At 37.8% G+C, this 18,249-nt stretch overlaps 1 protein-coding gene across 1 annotated transcript in view; it reads left to right on the top strand.

Moving 5' to 3' along the window:
• LOC145764813 (E3 ubiquitin-protein ligase rnf213-alpha-like) overlaps positions 1–18,249 on the top strand; it is a 43,447-nt gene that overhangs the window by 15,457 nt on the left and 9,741 nt on the right. The window contains exons 12-22 of the mRNA XM_082576494.1: positions 2,000–2,217; positions 5,798–5,935; positions 6,261–6,513; positions 6,622–6,820; positions 7,086–7,261; positions 7,821–8,124; positions 8,387–8,556; positions 8,945–9,101; positions 9,200–9,399; positions 9,706–9,837; positions 10,422–17,683. Of these exons, the coding sequence (XP_082432620.1) occupies positions 2,000–2,217; positions 5,798–5,935; positions 6,261–6,513; positions 6,622–6,820; positions 7,086–7,261; positions 7,821–8,124; positions 8,387–8,556; positions 8,945–9,101; positions 9,200–9,399; positions 9,706–9,837; positions 10,422–17,683 (9,209 nt within the window). The remainder of the gene's footprint in view (positions 1–1,999; positions 2,218–5,797; positions 5,936–6,260; positions 6,514–6,621; positions 6,821–7,085; positions 7,262–7,820; positions 8,125–8,386; positions 8,557–8,944; positions 9,102–9,199; positions 9,400–9,705; positions 9,838–10,421; positions 17,684–18,249) is intronic.

The following is an 18,249-nucleotide window of genomic DNA, read 5'->3' as shown; positions in this document are numbered from 1 at the left end:
CTTAACTGGAGTGGCAAACACCAAAAACGTTTCGCCAGTGATCCTTAAAAAAAAAATTGTTTTTTTTTATATCAAGCTGGATTTGACAAAGAATTTTGTTTTAGAAATGAGAAATGCAATTTTGATGGATTTGCATTTCTCTTCAAAATCTTCCCCAGCATATGCCAAGCATAACTACAAGAAGGAATCTTCGTGGCTCACAAAACCAAATTGTCATAGTTAGAATTATGTGTTTGATAGAATTTAAGTAGATGTATGGCGGAAAAGATCCGTTTGAGGCTTACAGAGATAATGATTGCTGCATGTCTCTCAAAATGCGTTTTCTACTCTCCCTCCAGAAATTCTTTACACAAAACCTTTGTGGAATTAGTGATATAAAGATGAACGATTTACCAGAACATTCAAGCTTATGAAGTTCGTTACCAAGGTTTTTGAAATGAGGAAATGCTGGGGTCTACTGCTCGATGTTTATGTTTTAGTCATCACAATTTGTCATGTGTTTTAAAAGAAAGTCATTATGCTAAAGTCTAGAGCTTCCCAAACATTTTTGCTCACGACCCCTTTTAGTCTCCTAAAATTTTCCGCCACTCATCACGGTTAAAATGATAAACAGTGCGGAATGTACATTTTTGATATTTATAGAAAGGCTTAATTCGAACGAAAATTAAAAACAAGCTACCAGTACTTTACACGTAGCTTACTGAAAACAAAATAAAAAAGCAAACACGTTTATTCCGTGTGATGGATGCGACTACTGTCTGCTACAAAACAAGTGCAGCCGTGGCTCAATGTTTGTTGATGGTAGTTTCAAGACGGTTTCACAGTTGGTAAGGCCGGAGGAGTATTTTGTTTTCATTGCCTTCAACTTTAAAAACGCTGACTCGACCCGCACAGATACAAACGGCAGAACTGCAGTTACTGCTGAATGAGATAAGAATGGATATTCCGCTCTAACATTAAGTCAAAAAGTGTGCAGCTTTCTTCCAGAAAATTTAAACCGCATCAGAAGATAGATCAGCAAGTTCTTCCTGAGATCTAAGAAAGAGGTGCTCGGTGGGCCACTTTGTTTTACATTGCAAATGTTTTTTTTTTGGATGCAATCTAATCTTGTAAGGCGGTAGGCCTATTGTCCAATTTTAGAAGAAAATACTTTTGACAGTGTTTCAACAGATTTGATAAAATGGTCGACAACCAGAGGTTTAATAACGTTTGATTCCACATCATTCTTATGCAAAACCTTTCAGTAAATGAAAACATTTTAAATGAATTATTTTCATCCTTTTTTTCCAGATCTTTAATTTTTTGATGAACGCTTCAATTTTAGTGTAAAAACATTGGTTTTATCTCCTTGGAGGGACAAATTAATTTGTTCAGTTTTTCAAGCAAATCTAGAAAATAGCGTAATTTTAAAATCCAATTGTCATTAAGAAAATGATGGACCAAGTCTGAATTTTGTTTCGTTAGAAAAATCACGATTTCATTTTTTAACATTAGTAGCCTTTTAAAGCTTTGGCTTTTGAAAGCCACCTCACGTCTGACACGTCACAATACAGTAAAAGCGCTTTAAATTCCCTTCCATTTTACCACATGAATTTGCAAAAATACGAGCAGCAAAAATACACGACTCTTAATCATTAACTTATTTATTTTCATATAACTTATATACCAATTTTACACAAAGCATTTGCACAAAAGTGTTAATATGCAATGCTTTGTGTAAAATTGGTATACACTCTGTGACCCCTGAAGTTTGTTACGCGACCCATCAAGGGATTCGAAATCGGTGTAAAAATACATTTAAAATGTAATACTGGGGTTCTCGTTTAAGTAATGATTAAACATTTATTGAGAGCAAGCGGCTGTACCTTGTCGTGACACTGAATGAAATGATTAAAGGTGGATATTAAAACGGGCTTTCTTGCCTTATTCATTTGTTCAAAATCTTTATTATCAGACACAAGCCTGAATATTACGAAAAAAATACGTTTTTTTCCATTAGCACATTTTTATCTCCACAGAGGAGGTTGTTATGACGTTGAGCGAGCTGCGAGATTTGCAATCGCGATTGATGTTGATTGCTGGAGAAGCCGACAAAGGTAAACAAGATGTCAACAGATTCATTGATGTTCTTTCCAATGTTGAAACCTTGACTAAAACTTACGTCAAACTGAAGTTGTCTGGATGTTTGCTGTTCACCAACTGGAAAGCGACGATCAGGTTACTCCTATGCATGTTTTACCTGTTTCATTAATGAGGAGGGGGGCTTAATTTTAATTTCAACTTTAGACTCAATTTAAGGATACAACAGTACATTCTAAGACCTATAGAAAGTTTTTTTGAAATCTCCGTCCAAAAACTTCCCTACCCTGATAATAACTTTTTCGTGTAAAAATTTCCTTGTATAATGCATTGACCTCACTTTGTGTTTATGGGATTTAAAGTTCAAATACTATTTGCTACTGTACTAAAACACGTTAATAATATTGCGAGACAGCCGCAAACAGTTTTTCTAGTCTTGGTTCATCTTAAAACACGGAAAAATCATCATTTCGATTTGTGCGGATGACTACGCGCATGCGCAAAAGAGTACCGAAAATACAGATATTGAAGTATTGACTGCATTGAAGAAATAAAGAATAGGCTACCACATTAAATTGATCCAAGGGTATTGTACAGCTTTTGCCATACAAGTATGCATTCTTAAGTAGCGTACCTTACACGTATCATTCTTTCAAAAGTAAAACTTTAAACCTTCTTTAATCCGATAGATCAATTTAATGCGGTAGCCTACTCTCCACTTTTTTGATTAGTATTGATCGCACTACGCATCCGTTTGGATCATTGGTAAATACAAAAGATTGAAAAGTTGATTTACGAAGTTTTGGTTTCACATTTTGTATTGAGTTGGCTAAATTACCAAATAAAATAACCATATCCACATAAAATCCATTTTAAAACTTTTACAGGCTTTTTTTATCTTTTTCCTATAATGCATGAATGTTTTTGTAGACTTATATTATTTTTGTGCGAAACGCTACATATATAAGTCTACTCCAGATAAAAGTCCCTGACAGTAACATGTTTATAATAAGTCTAGCCTATCCAAACTTTTCTCCCACGATAGGAATAGCCTCCTTTGGGGCTGTAAATAATTTTCCGTACAACGTCGGGTTTTCCATAAAAATATTTACGTGGACATTTTTTTAAAAACTACAGCTGTTTAACCATGTTATATGTTGTATCATAAAATTAATTTTTAGACACTATGAAAAGTTTAGTGACAAGATCCGTTGTAGCCTAGGTCATGTCCAACAGTAAGCTTAATGTACAGTACGGTATGTAAGTTAGTGATGATTGCTACTATTGCTAGAACAGATACAGAACAGAACAGATAATGATGGCAATCGCTTACTTGTCACTAGTATGAAACATGTCAAATGTGCATTTATAGATATAGGGACATGGTCAAGCTGGCTGGGCTTCCACCGGTGGTACAGGTTAACCAAAAACCGTGTTTCCAAAGCCATATTTGGCTTGTGGGTCAAAAAACAATCGGAAAACACCGTAGGTTTCAAGAAATAACAGTTCATTTATTGATATAATGTTTTCTTTTCTTGCCTAGAGTGCAGTGCCGTGCATTGTAAGAGAATTTAAGGAAAAACCTTCTGAAATTTCACTTCACAGGATCAGCGCATTATCTAGAGTCCTTTTGATTGAGATTTCCCAACAGTCACCTTTCGTCGACAAACATCCATTACAACAACTTGTTGTTGAAAAGCACCTTGAGCAGCAGTTGTCAGCTTGAAGTTTTCAATTGATTGTTGCAGCAAAAGCATACCAAAGGCAAGTCAATCTAGGTGGTTAAACCGAAACCAGCAGATAAAATAGACAAGTAGATGGAGAGGGATTGATCGTAAAATCTCAGAATGAGGGCTTGAATCAAAAATGCAAAGTAAGTTTTTGCAGACAGAAGCCAAAGCCGTTATATCAGTTAATTCAGTTATTTAACAAAAAAAGCTAAAAGCGACTTTAGTTTTTGAAAAGTATTTTTTAAAGATAGGTTTTGGTCAGGTTATGGCGGCTCAACTACAACAAGCTGTTTGCATTGATGTTACGCTTTTGCGCATGATTAAATTAAAATGACCACTTTCCCCTCTTTTACGATGAAACCAAAACCAGAAAAATGTTTACTCCAGTCTTGCAATATATTTAATGTGTTTTGGTACAGTAGAAAATAATATTTGAACTTTAAATGACATAAACAAAAAGTGACGTCCATACAATATTGGTAAATAAAAGACGAAAGTAATTTTCAGGGTAGGTTGTTTTTTTGAACGGAACCTTCAATTTTCTTTCCCATAAGTCTTAGAATGTCCTGTTGTATTCAAAAACCAGGGCTAAAGTTACATTTGAAAAAAAAAAGATTAAGCCCCCCCCCCTAGAACTACTTGAATTTTCGGCTTTATTACTTTTGTACAATAGGAAGGGTGCAAATTGGCAGATATGGGCAGTAGTGCGCTACTTTTGCAGCTCTGCTACTGTTTTGGTAGAGATAGCGCTGCTACTTTTTTGTTAGAGTGGCTGCTGCAATTGCGAGGCTTCTTTTTTCCTGATGTAACGGTAACAGAGAGGCGCTATATTTGCTTCAGTTGTACTCACACCACGTTCCAATTTAAAGTGGAAAAAGTGAATCGTTTTAGAGATTTTCGATGGAAACATGTAGAATTTGCTTTCAATAACGACGTTAAAATGACAATGCAAACGAATGTGGTACTGAAACAAGCCTTAAAGCAGCCGGCGGCTATCGCGGCCATGGCAGCTAAGTAGTGCTTGAATGACCGCCTGCGCTACCTCCTCCGTCGGCCAAGTTTGGCCGCCGGTTTCTTCTGGCCAATTATTTAATTTCGCAATAGAATGATCGTGGATTAAATGTCGAAAATATGTAGTATCAAAGAGTGACGCAGAATTAGGTCAGCGCATCATAGTCGCTACTGTTGTATTGAATATATCCAGCTGCGATCACCAGCACTGTAAGTCTTGTTTGCAATTTCCGATGTTTATTTTAACAAAGTGTTAATCCGAAGTGCTAATTTACATCGGCTGGCAATATTGTCGTTTTTATATCAATTCAATGTTGTCGGACATTGAATCGTTGTTAAAAAGAAGAACTAGGTTAGTTGACATCCGTGGGTAAAACACGTGTCTTGATAGTTGAGAACGCTGTGGGTTAGTGACTTCACATCCTCAATGGTGACATCATAACGGAATAAATGGTCAGGTTTTATGAAGGGCGGTATGCAGTTGAAACAATTTACTGAGCTGCGAGCAGTTAAAACAATTTAGGATCGTTAGATGGTCCCGCAATACCGGATTACAATCCCGATAAACCATTAATGCGTGGTACAACGATTCTATTGCAGGACTTCGCCCAGACTTCAACAACGCTAAGTGATTATTTTAACATTGTTGCAAGTTTAATGCTATTTACTTGTGCTATCGTTATTGTATTTTGGCCTCCAAGCACGCAGATTTGGCCGCCGAGAAGGAGCTCTCGGTAGGCCACGATGGCTGCCGAAAAAAACACGAGTTTTAAGGCCTGCTGAAAGGTGATATAATTTGTTTTCAAGGTCATTGAAAACAGTGAAGGTCATTTTGACTTCTACATTTCTTTCCTGCGTCAGTTTAAGACAAAAGTAGCGCCGATTTTTTGGCATTGTAGCGGTCGCGATGGTGCGCTACTTTTAAAGTAACAAATGTCCACCTCTGCAAATTGGTTCATAACAGGCAACTATTTCAGATGCACTAATGATAATGAAAGTCAGCACGTCACAGTGGAAGTTTATTTTGATGAGACATGTCCTGCTATTTCAAGCAGTGAGGATGTTATTCAAGAAATCAAGCAGCTTACCAAGGTCTTAAGCGACTCACACAAGCAGTGAGTAATATTGCATTTAAATTTGTTCTACAACTTGTAAACCAAAAGGTTTTAATCACGTTTTGCACTCAACCAACGGACAGGTGATTGTCTTATATCTATCCCTACACTTTTATACTTGCCTTTTTATCCAACTTTTTAACTCAACTGATATAAAGCTATTGAAACTGTTACTCGATCTTAAATTTGATATTTTACTAAACTCAAATTTTTAAGTGCAGTTTTTTTTTTCAATATTTCGATAGCTTGCATGACCATACTTCAGTACGCTACTGTGCCTGGTGGTTGCAGGACAAATTATCAATTGAGTTTCTTGTTTTAACAGATGGATGGCGTATCTGACTGACAAGCGAAATGAGTATTATCATCTCAACCACTTCAACATTCACCAACTGATATATCTTTGTCAAAAGTTGGCCAACAATGACGAAAATGACTTCCCCGATCAAGTATACACGTTACTTGCCAGCGTGAATGAGAAAGTTACCTTTGATTACATTGTGGATTGTCTGGATGAAGCGACAAAGATAGACGATGACAACGAACAAGAAGAAATCAGCATGGTCCATGGTATTGACGTTTCCTTCAACTATTTTTGGAAAATTTTACTGCTAACTTTAATATTGTTTTTGAAAAATGTGTTTGATTTTTTATTTGCTTCCTGAATTTTTCATTCAGCTGATGAGGGAAGTGTGTCCATAATTCAAAAGAAAAAGAAAACTGTGAGAAAGCTTGTACAGCTTGAATTGTCAGAAAATGTCGCCAAAGCCGCTGTACAATCTGTGAGATCTTTGGATGTTGATGACTGCTATTTGTGGGGTCTAGAGAATGAGTTTGAAGAAGAGAAAGTTGAAGCTTTACGCAAAACATTTGATGAAGAAGCCAGTAAGTGTGATACAGATTTCCTTTTGATTTGACGTTTTAGTGACCGACTAATGATTTTCTCACTGTTTCTTTTTTTAAATATTAACATAACATTTCTTGAAGTTTATGATGGTACTGCTATTTTGCATTCATCAAATGCTGGCATGTGCACAACAATCTAACCTCTTAGTGTAATTTATTTAAGAATCGACTTCGCTATAGTAATAGCATCTTCAGCTTCAAAGAATAGAATTTATGATATTTGATTAAAATCTTTTTATTACAGGATTTGAAGCAAATGGAGCAAACATAAACGTGATTCAAAACGTGATTAACGAACGCATGAATCTCACTCTGGAAGAAGTGATCAGGCGCATCCAGCAAGACCTGGAAGAAAGTGATGATGAAAGTATTGGGATCACAGTCAAAACAGTTTGTGAACGATACTTCAATGGAACTGCTGTGAGTCTTTTTGTAACTTTTCTTGCTTTCCTTTCACTTAGGATCACATGCGTCAATTGCCAGTATTAACGAAAGATGGTACAAAAAATAAGCCTTTTTCGCTTCACTTAGATGAAAGTTGTTTCACTTGGAATAACAAAATCAAAAATAACAAAAGCTTTGGTTAAGTATGAACCTAACCCTGTAGGCTATAGATTTTTGCAATTTTTAGTGACACAAAAGATGGTAGACTAATTGACTCTGATATCTGACTCTGCCCCGTTAGCTCAGTGGTTGCGCGCCCAACTTAAAATCACGCGGCGCTGGTTCGGCTCTCGGGGTGTGCGCTTGAGCAACGCATTTCAGAACTGTTCTTCATTCAGCGGCACCTAGTAGATGAAATAATTTCTCGGTAACAACATTTCAACAATCGGAAAGGTTCACTCTGTTAATCTCGGTACCCGGCCCTGCGTCAAGAGCCTCTACAAGGATGCGAAACTACCAGGAATAACCCATCAAGGCTTTGTTAGTCCGAGGATAAAGATTTAAAGCCAAATCGGTGCAATGCAACCATTTACAGGTGACATCACTGGATGACTGCGTCAGTCTGGAACATCTTGGTCAGTTCTTGGCAATGATCGGAATGACTGGTGATAAGACAAGCCTGCCAAATCGGTCTTATCCCGAAACTTTTGCAACTGGAAAACCGAACCTAATCATTTGTCCACTGGTTGATATGTGGCAAACCATTCTGTCCATCTACATGGAATCACCTGATCAGCCGTTACCATCGGCAACCGAAGTGCTAGTCTGCAGTCAATCAACAAGCTCAGAAGAAGTGGAGTTGTTGCTAAGACGAGCGATTGGGAGTCCAGTAGATGAAGGTTTGTTATTAATTGGGACAGCTGCCCAAGTTAACTTGGGCCAAAAATGAGTTTTTTAATAAATCTTGCAGAAAACGATATTAGCTTGTTGCTGACAAAGTTTGAAGTCTCCCAGTTATTGTGATATGTATTCAGTGATTTAACCAATTTTAGCAACATAAAATATTATCTTCAGTTGTGCTTTTTTCGTTTGTTTAAGTCAAGTTTACAACATTTCTTTGAGTTGGAGGTGTAAGATGTTTTCAAATTTGTTTGAATTTAGGTAAAAGGATTTATTGTGTTGCTTGTGCTGATGAGATGCCTTTCAATGTTGCCAAAGCAACAGAAGAAAAGTTTCAACAACTCGTTCAAATGCCTGATAAAAATGGCAACTATCAATTGGTTATTTTGACCAGTTCATCCCAACATTACATCACTTCTATTTTTGACGAGGCAAGTATATTGGCGCTTCATGAATAAGTTTTCTACATTTCGTACAAAGTTGATCAAAGACAAGCTTTTAGTTCAAAGATTTGTTTTGTTGCAGTTTGTTGATCATTTATAATGAAAAGTGCTTTCACGATTAATAACAAGTTATAAATGCTTGATTGACATTTTGTCTTCGTATGAAGTTGAATTTACAGGTAATATTCTATTCCGAGGATCATATTCACTAAGTGCCTATTTAAAATATAAAATTTAAAAAAAATTAACTTCCTTCATTTCTGACATTGAGGATGTATGTTACCGTCGTTGGAAAGCATGTTCCCATTGGTTTTCAATATTTTAATTTCTTTTTTTTTTTTTGGAAAAGCTTTCGTTACTTGTATTTGCCTTTCAGCATCAGGTTGATGGGAGCTTTTCATCAAGTGAAGAATCATTGGCAAAATACCTGAAACAACATCTCTGTGTGAACAATTTGAAAGATAACACTGCGGCTAAAGTTGATCGTGACCAGAGCTGTGTCAGACTTGTGCGATCAGAAAGAGCTGGAATGGGTAACAATATCGGCTTTTAGTCTCAAAGAAAATTGATAGCTTTTGGTTTATTTTGTTGTTGACCATGCTTTGTTAAAGGTAACCGTATTTTTTATTAGGAAAATCTCTATTTATTTCACGATGCTGTGAAAACTTGGAAGCGATGTTTCAAGGAACTGTTTATTGGAAATCTTCCACCATTCGACTATTGGAAAAAGATGTGGACATCAATGACATTGTTAAATCGTTGTTGCTCAGTGCTGAACATGAAGTGGCTAACAAAGATCCTCATTTCATCCACATTGACATCACACCATCGGTAGTTGTCAGTTATTTTACAAAAGAATAGAGATCATTTTTTAAAATTTAACTTGAAGATGATTGAAAAAGAAGTTGATATGCAAGAAATTAATTAGGTTGAATAACATTATTCAAACTTCTACATGACTGAAGCAAAACAAATCCAAACGTTTTTGGTGTAACTTTGAATTGATATTGGTAAATAATCTTATTAATCCTTTTTGTTCTGTCGCTTCATCATCTGTGTATTAGTACAGGAAGTTGTCTATTCCATTGCCAACAACTAGCTATCATTTGCATTTAAATCTTTAACCTTTTTATTCAGGTCCACAAAGGCGTTTACAAATTTTTGTTTGATCTCATCATACTGGGATTAATCAAAAATAATCATGGTACTGTTTGGAGGCGACGACCTGAACACTTTTATGCATTGGAGTACACTGTTCCATCAGTCACGGTATTCATATGCAATAATTCTCAGCTTCTGCATCATCGTGACATTATAAAGAATTAAATCTCTTTTTTGCTGCTGAACGTGAAAATATCTCATTTCTTTCTGTTTATGTCTAGACGTTAGCTCACCTTGAGTATGTAAAGTGCTCTACTGGTAGGCTGTCAATACGAACTACTTTTATGCTATTCAAGCGCCAAAGTTACAATTTTTTAAGACTGCTGTTAAAAAACAATCTTTCTGCAAAGAAAATTTCAAAATATTTTTATTCATGTGTTGATGTTCTACCATTTGATGTAACCTTTCATAGTCGGTCTGATAAAAACGCATGGTAGCTTTTAAACTCTGTCTGTCAAACGTGACTAATGACCATCCTGAATCGTGACCAGAGATGTATGGTGTGCAACTGCAAGTGGTGTTATGTAGCTTATCTCAATTGACAAAACACTCTCACGTATCACCCTGAGCATATAGACTTCGTAGTGTACTGAATAGTTTTATCATATTTGTATACTCAATTATAAGCTGTTTAATTTTTGATCAGTTTGTAATCTCGTACTGAATCGATTGTAAGCTTGTACTTTTCACAGGGAATTCCATCCTTCACTAACCTGCTTGATCTTCTACCAACTGTCACCTGTTTGTCCCCTGGTGATGTGAAAACACACTTCCAAGAAAATCCAAATCAACCATCACCATTGAATCAAGTTTTGATGGATAAAGTCTTGTTCAGAAATGCAATGTATCAGCGGCCGTTCCAGTACTTAGCAAAGTACATGAAAAAAGAAAATCTTGATAAATTTACATACAATCCAAAAAAAATTGTCAACGATCAACTTGAATGCTTGCAAACATTACTGAAATATTGCAGCATTCGCGAACCATCGTGGTCAGAATTGAGCCACTTTGCAAAGTTTCTAAACGTTCAACTTCGCGATTGCGAGAATTCAATTTATTGTGATCTCACAATCGCTGGAGCGGAATCTGGATTAGCTGGCTTCAAGCAATTCGTTGTTCGCTTCATGATAAGAATGTCGCAGGACTTTGCCACTCCATCACTAAATGAAGATGATGAAGAAGTAAGAGCAATGGACACCGGTGAAGATCAGGAGCAAGACTTATTTGAGCTTCATCAGTTGCGTCGTCGATGGGAGAATGGTTTTCATCCTTACTTATTTTTCAATGATGATCGCGTGTCGATGTCCTTCGTCCACTTCAACGTCAGCGCTCAAGGAGATCTTTGTCATCCCAAAACCAATGAAGTTGTTGAAAATCGCATAATGGCATTGTCATTGGTTCGAGGCTTAGAAATGCAGGGCGTTTTATTACATCACGATTTCGATCTTTTAAACAGGAACGAGAAGCTCACTTGTCTTTGTAGAGTCTTTGGAGTGAACACTGTGTTTGATCCAGACCCGACTTACGAACTGACAACAGACAATGTCTTGAAAATGCTCGCTATTCACATGAGATTTAGATGTGGGATTCCTGTTGTCGTGATGGGAGAAACAGGATGTGGCAAAACAAGGATGGTGGAATTCATGAGCAAATTGAAGCGAGGAAACAACAAAAACCTCAAAAACATGGTTGTGGTGAAAGTACATGGTGGGATCACTGTGTCAGTCATTCAAGATAAAGTCTTGGAAGCAGTTGATCTTGCAAAAGAAAACAAGACAAAGGGAAGTTTGGAAACTACCTTGTTTCTGGATGAAGCCAACACAACAGAGGCCATCTATGCCATCAAGGAAATCGTGTGTGATGGAACTGTGCATGGAAAAAGATTTCTTGACACAGGTTTGAAGATTATTGCTGCTTGCAATCCTTACCGAAAACACACTGAAGAAGTCATTGCATCAATGGAGCAGTCTGGGTTGGGCTTTCATGTCAAAGCTGAAAACGTCACTGACAAGTTTGCTGGAATTCCAATGAGACAGTTGGTGTATCGTGTAATTCCGCTTCCACCCAGCATGCAACCTTTGGTTTGGGATTTCGGGCAGCTGAATGATGATACAGAAGCAATTTACATCAAACAGATGATCATAAAACTGCACCAAGATATCGCAAATGATGTAAATTTGCTAAACTTGCCGAAGGAAATGATTGATGTCCTGTCAGCTACTCTCACTGCTTCTCAAGTTTACATGAGACAAAAGCGTGATGTATGCAGCTTTGTGAGCCTGCGAGACGTAGAACGCACAATTCAGAGTTTTATGTGGTTTTACAAACAACTCCAAAAACTTAATCCAATGATTGCTCAAGAAAAGATGCTAATGAAAGATTCCAAACGAAACATTACCCGCCCTTTCCAAGCACTTATACATTCGCTGGGGATGTGTTATCATGCCACTTTGAATGAAAGGGTGGAGTATCGCGAGATGATGTCGCAAGAGATCATCAAAGTAGGCAAGGTTCAAATATCTGAAAAGGATATTTTAGATGAAATTATTGCTTGTCAAAATGTGTTTATCAATGCAATTAAACTTGAAAAGGACATTGCAAAAAATGAAGCTCTGAGGGAAAATGTTTTCATGATTGTTGTCTGTGCTGAAATGCGAATCCCCTTGTTTCTGGTTGGTAAACCGGGAAGTTCAAAATCTCTGGCTAAAACCATTGTCACAGACGCAATGCAAGGTCGCAACTCCAGAAATGACTTGTTTCGGGAATTGAAAGAGGTTCATGTCATATCTTTTCAGTGCAGTGCCGTGTCTGATGCTGTAGGGATTGAGGCAGTCTTCAACCAATGTGCTCAATTGCAGAAAAAACGAGACTTGAAGGAGTATGTAGCTTTAGTTGTTTTGGATGAAATTGGATTGGCGGAAGATTCTCCCAAGATGCCATTGAAAGTTCTTCACCCCTTACTTGAAACAGCCTCAACCAACAGCCGGTTGGATACAGATCCTCATTGGAAAGTTGGATTTGTTGGAATATCAAACTGGGCATTGGACCCAGCCAAAATGAACAGAGGAATTTTTGTGACTCGCGGACAACCATCCAAATCAGATCTGCAAAAGACCGCTGAAGCTATCTTTGAAGCTGATAAGGTCAAAATTCAGGAAGTTGACGCAGTTATAAAGGCAGTTACTGATGCTTATTTGGAGATTTATGAAGCACAAGAGAGGGAATTCTTTGGCCTTCGTGATTACTATGGTTTGTTGAAAATGATCTTTTCAATTTTATCTAAAAAAGATCAGCTTGAATTTGCTGATATATCACGATCGGTGTTGCGAAACTTCAGTGGATTTTCCCGGGATGTGTCAAAAACGTTCACTAAGCATTTTTCGAATGTATTTCCATACGTGTATCGTGCACGTGCATCGGTGACTGATCTGATTCATGAAAATTTGAACTCAGAATATGAAAGTCGATTTCTGTTGCTTTTGACAAAGCAGTATTCTGCTGTGAGTCTTTTGCCCAAAGTCATGGGAAGAATAGAAGACTATCAAGTCGTATTTGGCTCTAGCTTTCCACACGATCACGACTACACTGAAGTCTGTAGGAACATTAACAAGATTAAGGTTTGCATGGAAACAGGACGAGCAGTTGTGCTTCTCAATCTCAGGGATCTTTATGAATCTCTGTATGACGCTTTGAACCAGCATTACGTCACTTTTGCTGATCAAAGATACATTGATCTTGGCCTGGGTGGACATCGAGTGAAATGCAGAGTTGCCACTGGATTTCGATTAATTGTGATCGAAGAAAAGGAAATTGTTTATGACGAGTTTCCGATCCCACTCATCAACAGGTTGGAGAAGTACGTGTTTGAGATGAACAGCGTTTTAGAGCGAGATGCCAAAACTCTTGTTGATCGTCTGAAGGAGTGGTTGATGAAGTTTTCAAAGTTAAGAAATGTAGATGGTGTTCAACAATCTGATTTCACAGTGGAAGACACATTTGCTGGTTACAAAGATGATACTCCAGCATCAGCTTTGTTGTCAGTGGATGATATTGGAGGTGACAAGTACGAACTTGCTCAAAAAACTCTCTTACAAACTGCGTCTTTGGATGGTGTTTGTCGGTTGTCAAAGTCTGAACTATTTCGCAAAGCAGACACATTCCAAAGTGTTTATATGACTAATCAGCACCATGACACTTTATGGAAGAAATTGAGAGAAGATCTGAAACACCGAAATCAAGTTAGCATTTTTGAAATAACATCATTTGCTCAGGTGCTGAATGAGAAGGATCGTCAAGAACTTCAGCGAATTCTGAAACTTGAAGAAAATCGTGTGATGCTCTTGACACTGCAACAGTTTCAGACAGAACAGGAATATTCAGGAAGAGTTGACGAATTTTTTGAATTTTCTCTTTCTCATTGTAACAATGATGAAGTGGAAGACCTTTCTTCATCTTCGTTCATTTTGCTTATTCAGTGTCCGCAAGCTCATTTGCACAGCAGTCTTATTGCTTGCGCAAAGTATTCAGTCATGAACAAAGTCAAAGAATTTAAGCAGAAAAATCCTCATCTCTCTTCAACTATTGTTGTCGCGTTTCTATTTACTATGGAAAGACACAATGTGTCATCTGAGCACAAGGCATCATTCACAAGTTTCCACAGCCCATCGTGCTCCTCTGTGTATATTGACGAGTTGAGACCTATGCGAGATCACATTGCTCCGGTCAGTTCACTGTGGGGAAAGAGCATTCCTGAAATTTTGGAAGAAGCATTACAAAGCAAAGAAGAAGAAAATCAAAAGTTGAATTTACTCCGCTTGCTCAATGAATGCATTCGTGATGCGATGGCCAAGCTCCAAAATCAAGATGGCCCACAAGGAAGAAACCGCATCAGGATCATGAACAAGTTGTGTTTCAAAAGTCCGGTGTCACAACACTTCAGTCAAATTCTTCTCAATCAAATTCTTGTTCTTTTGAAAGATAGAGAAAATCGCCGACAAAACCAAGATTTTTGGATAGTTCAAGTAGCATGTTCTGCACAGTCTCTTCAAGAAGGTGGCTCATTCAGAAATGCTCTTTGGCTTTATTTGCGAAAGATTTTTGCAGTGGCAGTAGCTAAAATTATCAGCAGTGCAGATGTGGACAATAACCTTGACATAATCGCTGATGAAGCTACCGACAACAGTTTGATCGACCTTTGGCTGCAAATGTTTGCATCAAGTGAATTGTGTGACTTGCATTGGTCTTATGTTGCGAGTAACACTGATTTTGTTGTTAAAAGGCAATTTCATTTCAATTGCTTCTTCCCATTTTTCCGGATTGTTTTTGAAAGTTTAGACAAACAATGGAAGATCATTCAAGAAAGAAAGTTGGCTAACGTGCGGGAACGGTTTGTCACAAAAGTCAGTGATTCTTTTATACAAGGGTTCTTGGTTCTGGCATGTGAGAAAAGTACGATGCCACTAATGAAGCGATTTGTTCACGATCTTGTTCACTTCTTGTACAAGTCAAACACACAAGACACAAATTTTGAAATGGAGTATGAAACAGTTCAAGACTGCATTCTTGGATTGTTCACTGCACGACAAAAACAGGCTAGAGACACACAATGCAATGCTCTCGTTGAAGTATTCATCATTTTCATGGAAATTCAATTGCAGCTGCAACAGTTTGCAGACGTTGTAGCCGTTCATTCCGACATTCTCACGAATAGGCATGACTGGGTTGAAGAGCAATCGAAAACTTCAGAAGTGATAATGCACAAGCTAGCATTTAAAACTCTTCTTCAAAAGTTACAAACCGAAGCACCGAAAGACATTGCCAAGTTGGAGACATGCAAACTGTGGAAATCATTGGTCAATAAAGTGAAGCAGGTCGCTGATGCTCTCATACCCGTTTCACACGACAGTACGAAGCAATCGTGGAAGCAAATCGCGTTTGTTGAGATATTTCTCGATCAACTGATTCCAACCTCTGCTGCAAAGGAAACTACTCAAAATTATCTTACTACCCTTGCACCACTGGCGAGACGCCTTTGGATGGGTGCGAGTAAACTCAAAGACTTGTCCAATCTCAAATTTTTAAACATCATTACCAAGACTCTGCAAGGTTGCACTAAAGACATCGAGCTGCGCTTGTTATGTTCTTGGAACGACATCAAATGCAAGTCATGCAAATCAGACAAAATATCTGTGCCCGTGCTTCTTCCTTGCAAACATTATGTTTGCCAAAAGTGTGTTCCCTTTCAGGCTACTGATACAAGTTGCCCTATCTGCAGGACAAAGATTGAAAAGCCTGAAGATTTGCAACCAATACGACTGTCGATAGAGCAAAGAAAAGAATTGGAAGCATTTAGGTCGGCCTGCACCAGTTTTTTCTTGGAATATTTGTCTACATTTTGCTTTCCTTCTCCACATTCCGCAGCAGAGAGACAAGTACCACCACCTGATCAAAGTATCACTCTTGCTCTGGAAAAACTTGTAATTTGTGACAATAGCACCAAAAACATGTCACCTCTTTTGAGCAATTATGATACAAATCCAACTGCACGATCGTACATTCTTCAACTCTTGCTTCGCTGTGATGCAGCACGTGTGGAAAATCAACTTAACGAGCACTTTAGGACTATGGAAACCGTTTTGAGTGACAAAGGAGTTTTGATGGACATCTGCATTCGATGCATGCAAGATCTGTTTGAAAATCAGTCGTATAGATCACATGACGACGATGATGATGGTACTGTAAGTGTTGACTATGCTCAGAGGCTTCTCTTCGATTGTACAACAAAACCAACCATGAACTTAACTCAAATACAGCATTTGGATCTCAGTGCCAAACTTCAATACATTGCAAGAGTTGCTGTGTCTTGCATAGTTTCGTTGGAAAACCAGGGAGCAGTTCACTTCAAAGACTATCAGCACATGCTTTGGTTCATGAATGATGTTGGAAAGCTGTGCACGGATCCTAAGTACCTTGTCATGCAACAATACATCATCAAGAACCTGTGTCGTCGTCATGGAATGAATGCATTCCAGACTCTGCTTATGAACAGCACCTACCGACCACTCATTCCAGTGAACTTGGTTCCTGCAAAAGATGCTGAGAAAGAAAATCATTACTTGCAATCTGACTTGTTGGTGCTTTGTGGAGAAGGTTATGTGAGGACAAAGACTTTGCTTTTGAATATCGCACGTGAGGAAGATTTCCAGCCGGTTTTCACCAAAATCGTTCATGAATTGCAACAATCTGCAGACAGTATTATACAAATACTTCTTGCACTGTCCGTGTGGGCGGCTCATGGTGATGTTGAAACAGAACTTCGGAAAAATGCTTACGACTTTGTTGTCGGACGGTTACAGATGCACTTGTCTGGCCGTATTAATCAGCAGTTCTTCAATGATGTTGCAAAAGGAGATTTACATAATATTCCATTTGGTGACATGACTTCACAGATGAAATACAAAATCATTGAACTGTTAGAAAACTTTGGAGTAACTCTGCTTTGTAGTGGAGAGAACTTGTTAGCTGAACTTGCCCGAATCATCACCAATCCAAGTCAGATGTTGCGTGCTTTTCTGCCAACAATGCCAGCATCAAACTTTTTTATGGTCAAGGAAGTGTTGCAAAAAGAGATCAGTCACAACACTTCGCCAAAGTCATACCTTTGTCCAAACGGCCACGTCTACTTTATTGGAGAATGCACAAATCCTGTACAAGCTGGGGTATGTCCTGAATGCCACCAACGTATTGGAGGCCAAAAGTACGGGCTTTTGCATGCTGGAAATACAGCTGGTGAAATAACAGAAGAATCACAAGCCGGATATAAACTAGGCACTCCAGATAAACGAACGCCAGTGACGGCTGAACGAAAATTAACCAAACTATCGGTGTGTGCCACCAGGGCCTGTCTTCACGCTGCTATGCTGCTTGGTGCACGACATGGAAATGACATCAAGAAGTAAGTTTAGATTGTGGCAATGCTTATACACTATCTGTCAATTGAAAATTTTAATGAATCAAATTTACACTTAATTTCTATTTATTTATATTTCATATAATAAAATCTACTATTTCATCTATAAAACATATTTCAGGTTTACTCATTTTATTAAAAAAAGGGGCGATTACTTTAAACCCGTATCAACGTATAGTTAATCGGGGATCCACGTAAAACAGATACAAAAGCATCAACAAATTTGAGAAAAATGTAAATACTATAATATTAACGACGACCTTTTAGAGCAGAGGTTCTCTACCTTTTGAGATTCAAGGACCACTTCAAAAAAAATGTGTCTCATTCACGGACCACTACTCCACTATTCACGAACATGTAAAATTTACCCTGTAATAATCTTGTCTTACAAAGATCAAGTTTTTTTGTAAAATCAGACACTTTATCACTGAGGGTAATTAAAGTTGTCTGCTTTCCTTGCAGCGATGAATTAAGTTTATTCAGTTGTCCAAAAATGTCAGCCAAATAAGCCAGAACAGCAACCCAAAAGCTTTCGTTGAAATGAGCAACAA

This window comes from Aplidium turbinatum, chromosome 1, assembly GCF_918807975.1.
Source record: "Aplidium turbinatum chromosome 1, kaAplTurb1.1, whole genome shotgun sequence".
NCBI lineage: Eukaryota > Metazoa > Chordata > Ascidiacea > Aplousobranchia > Polyclinidae > Aplidium > Aplidium turbinatum.
This window is presented reverse-complemented; position numbering and strand designations above follow the sequence as displayed.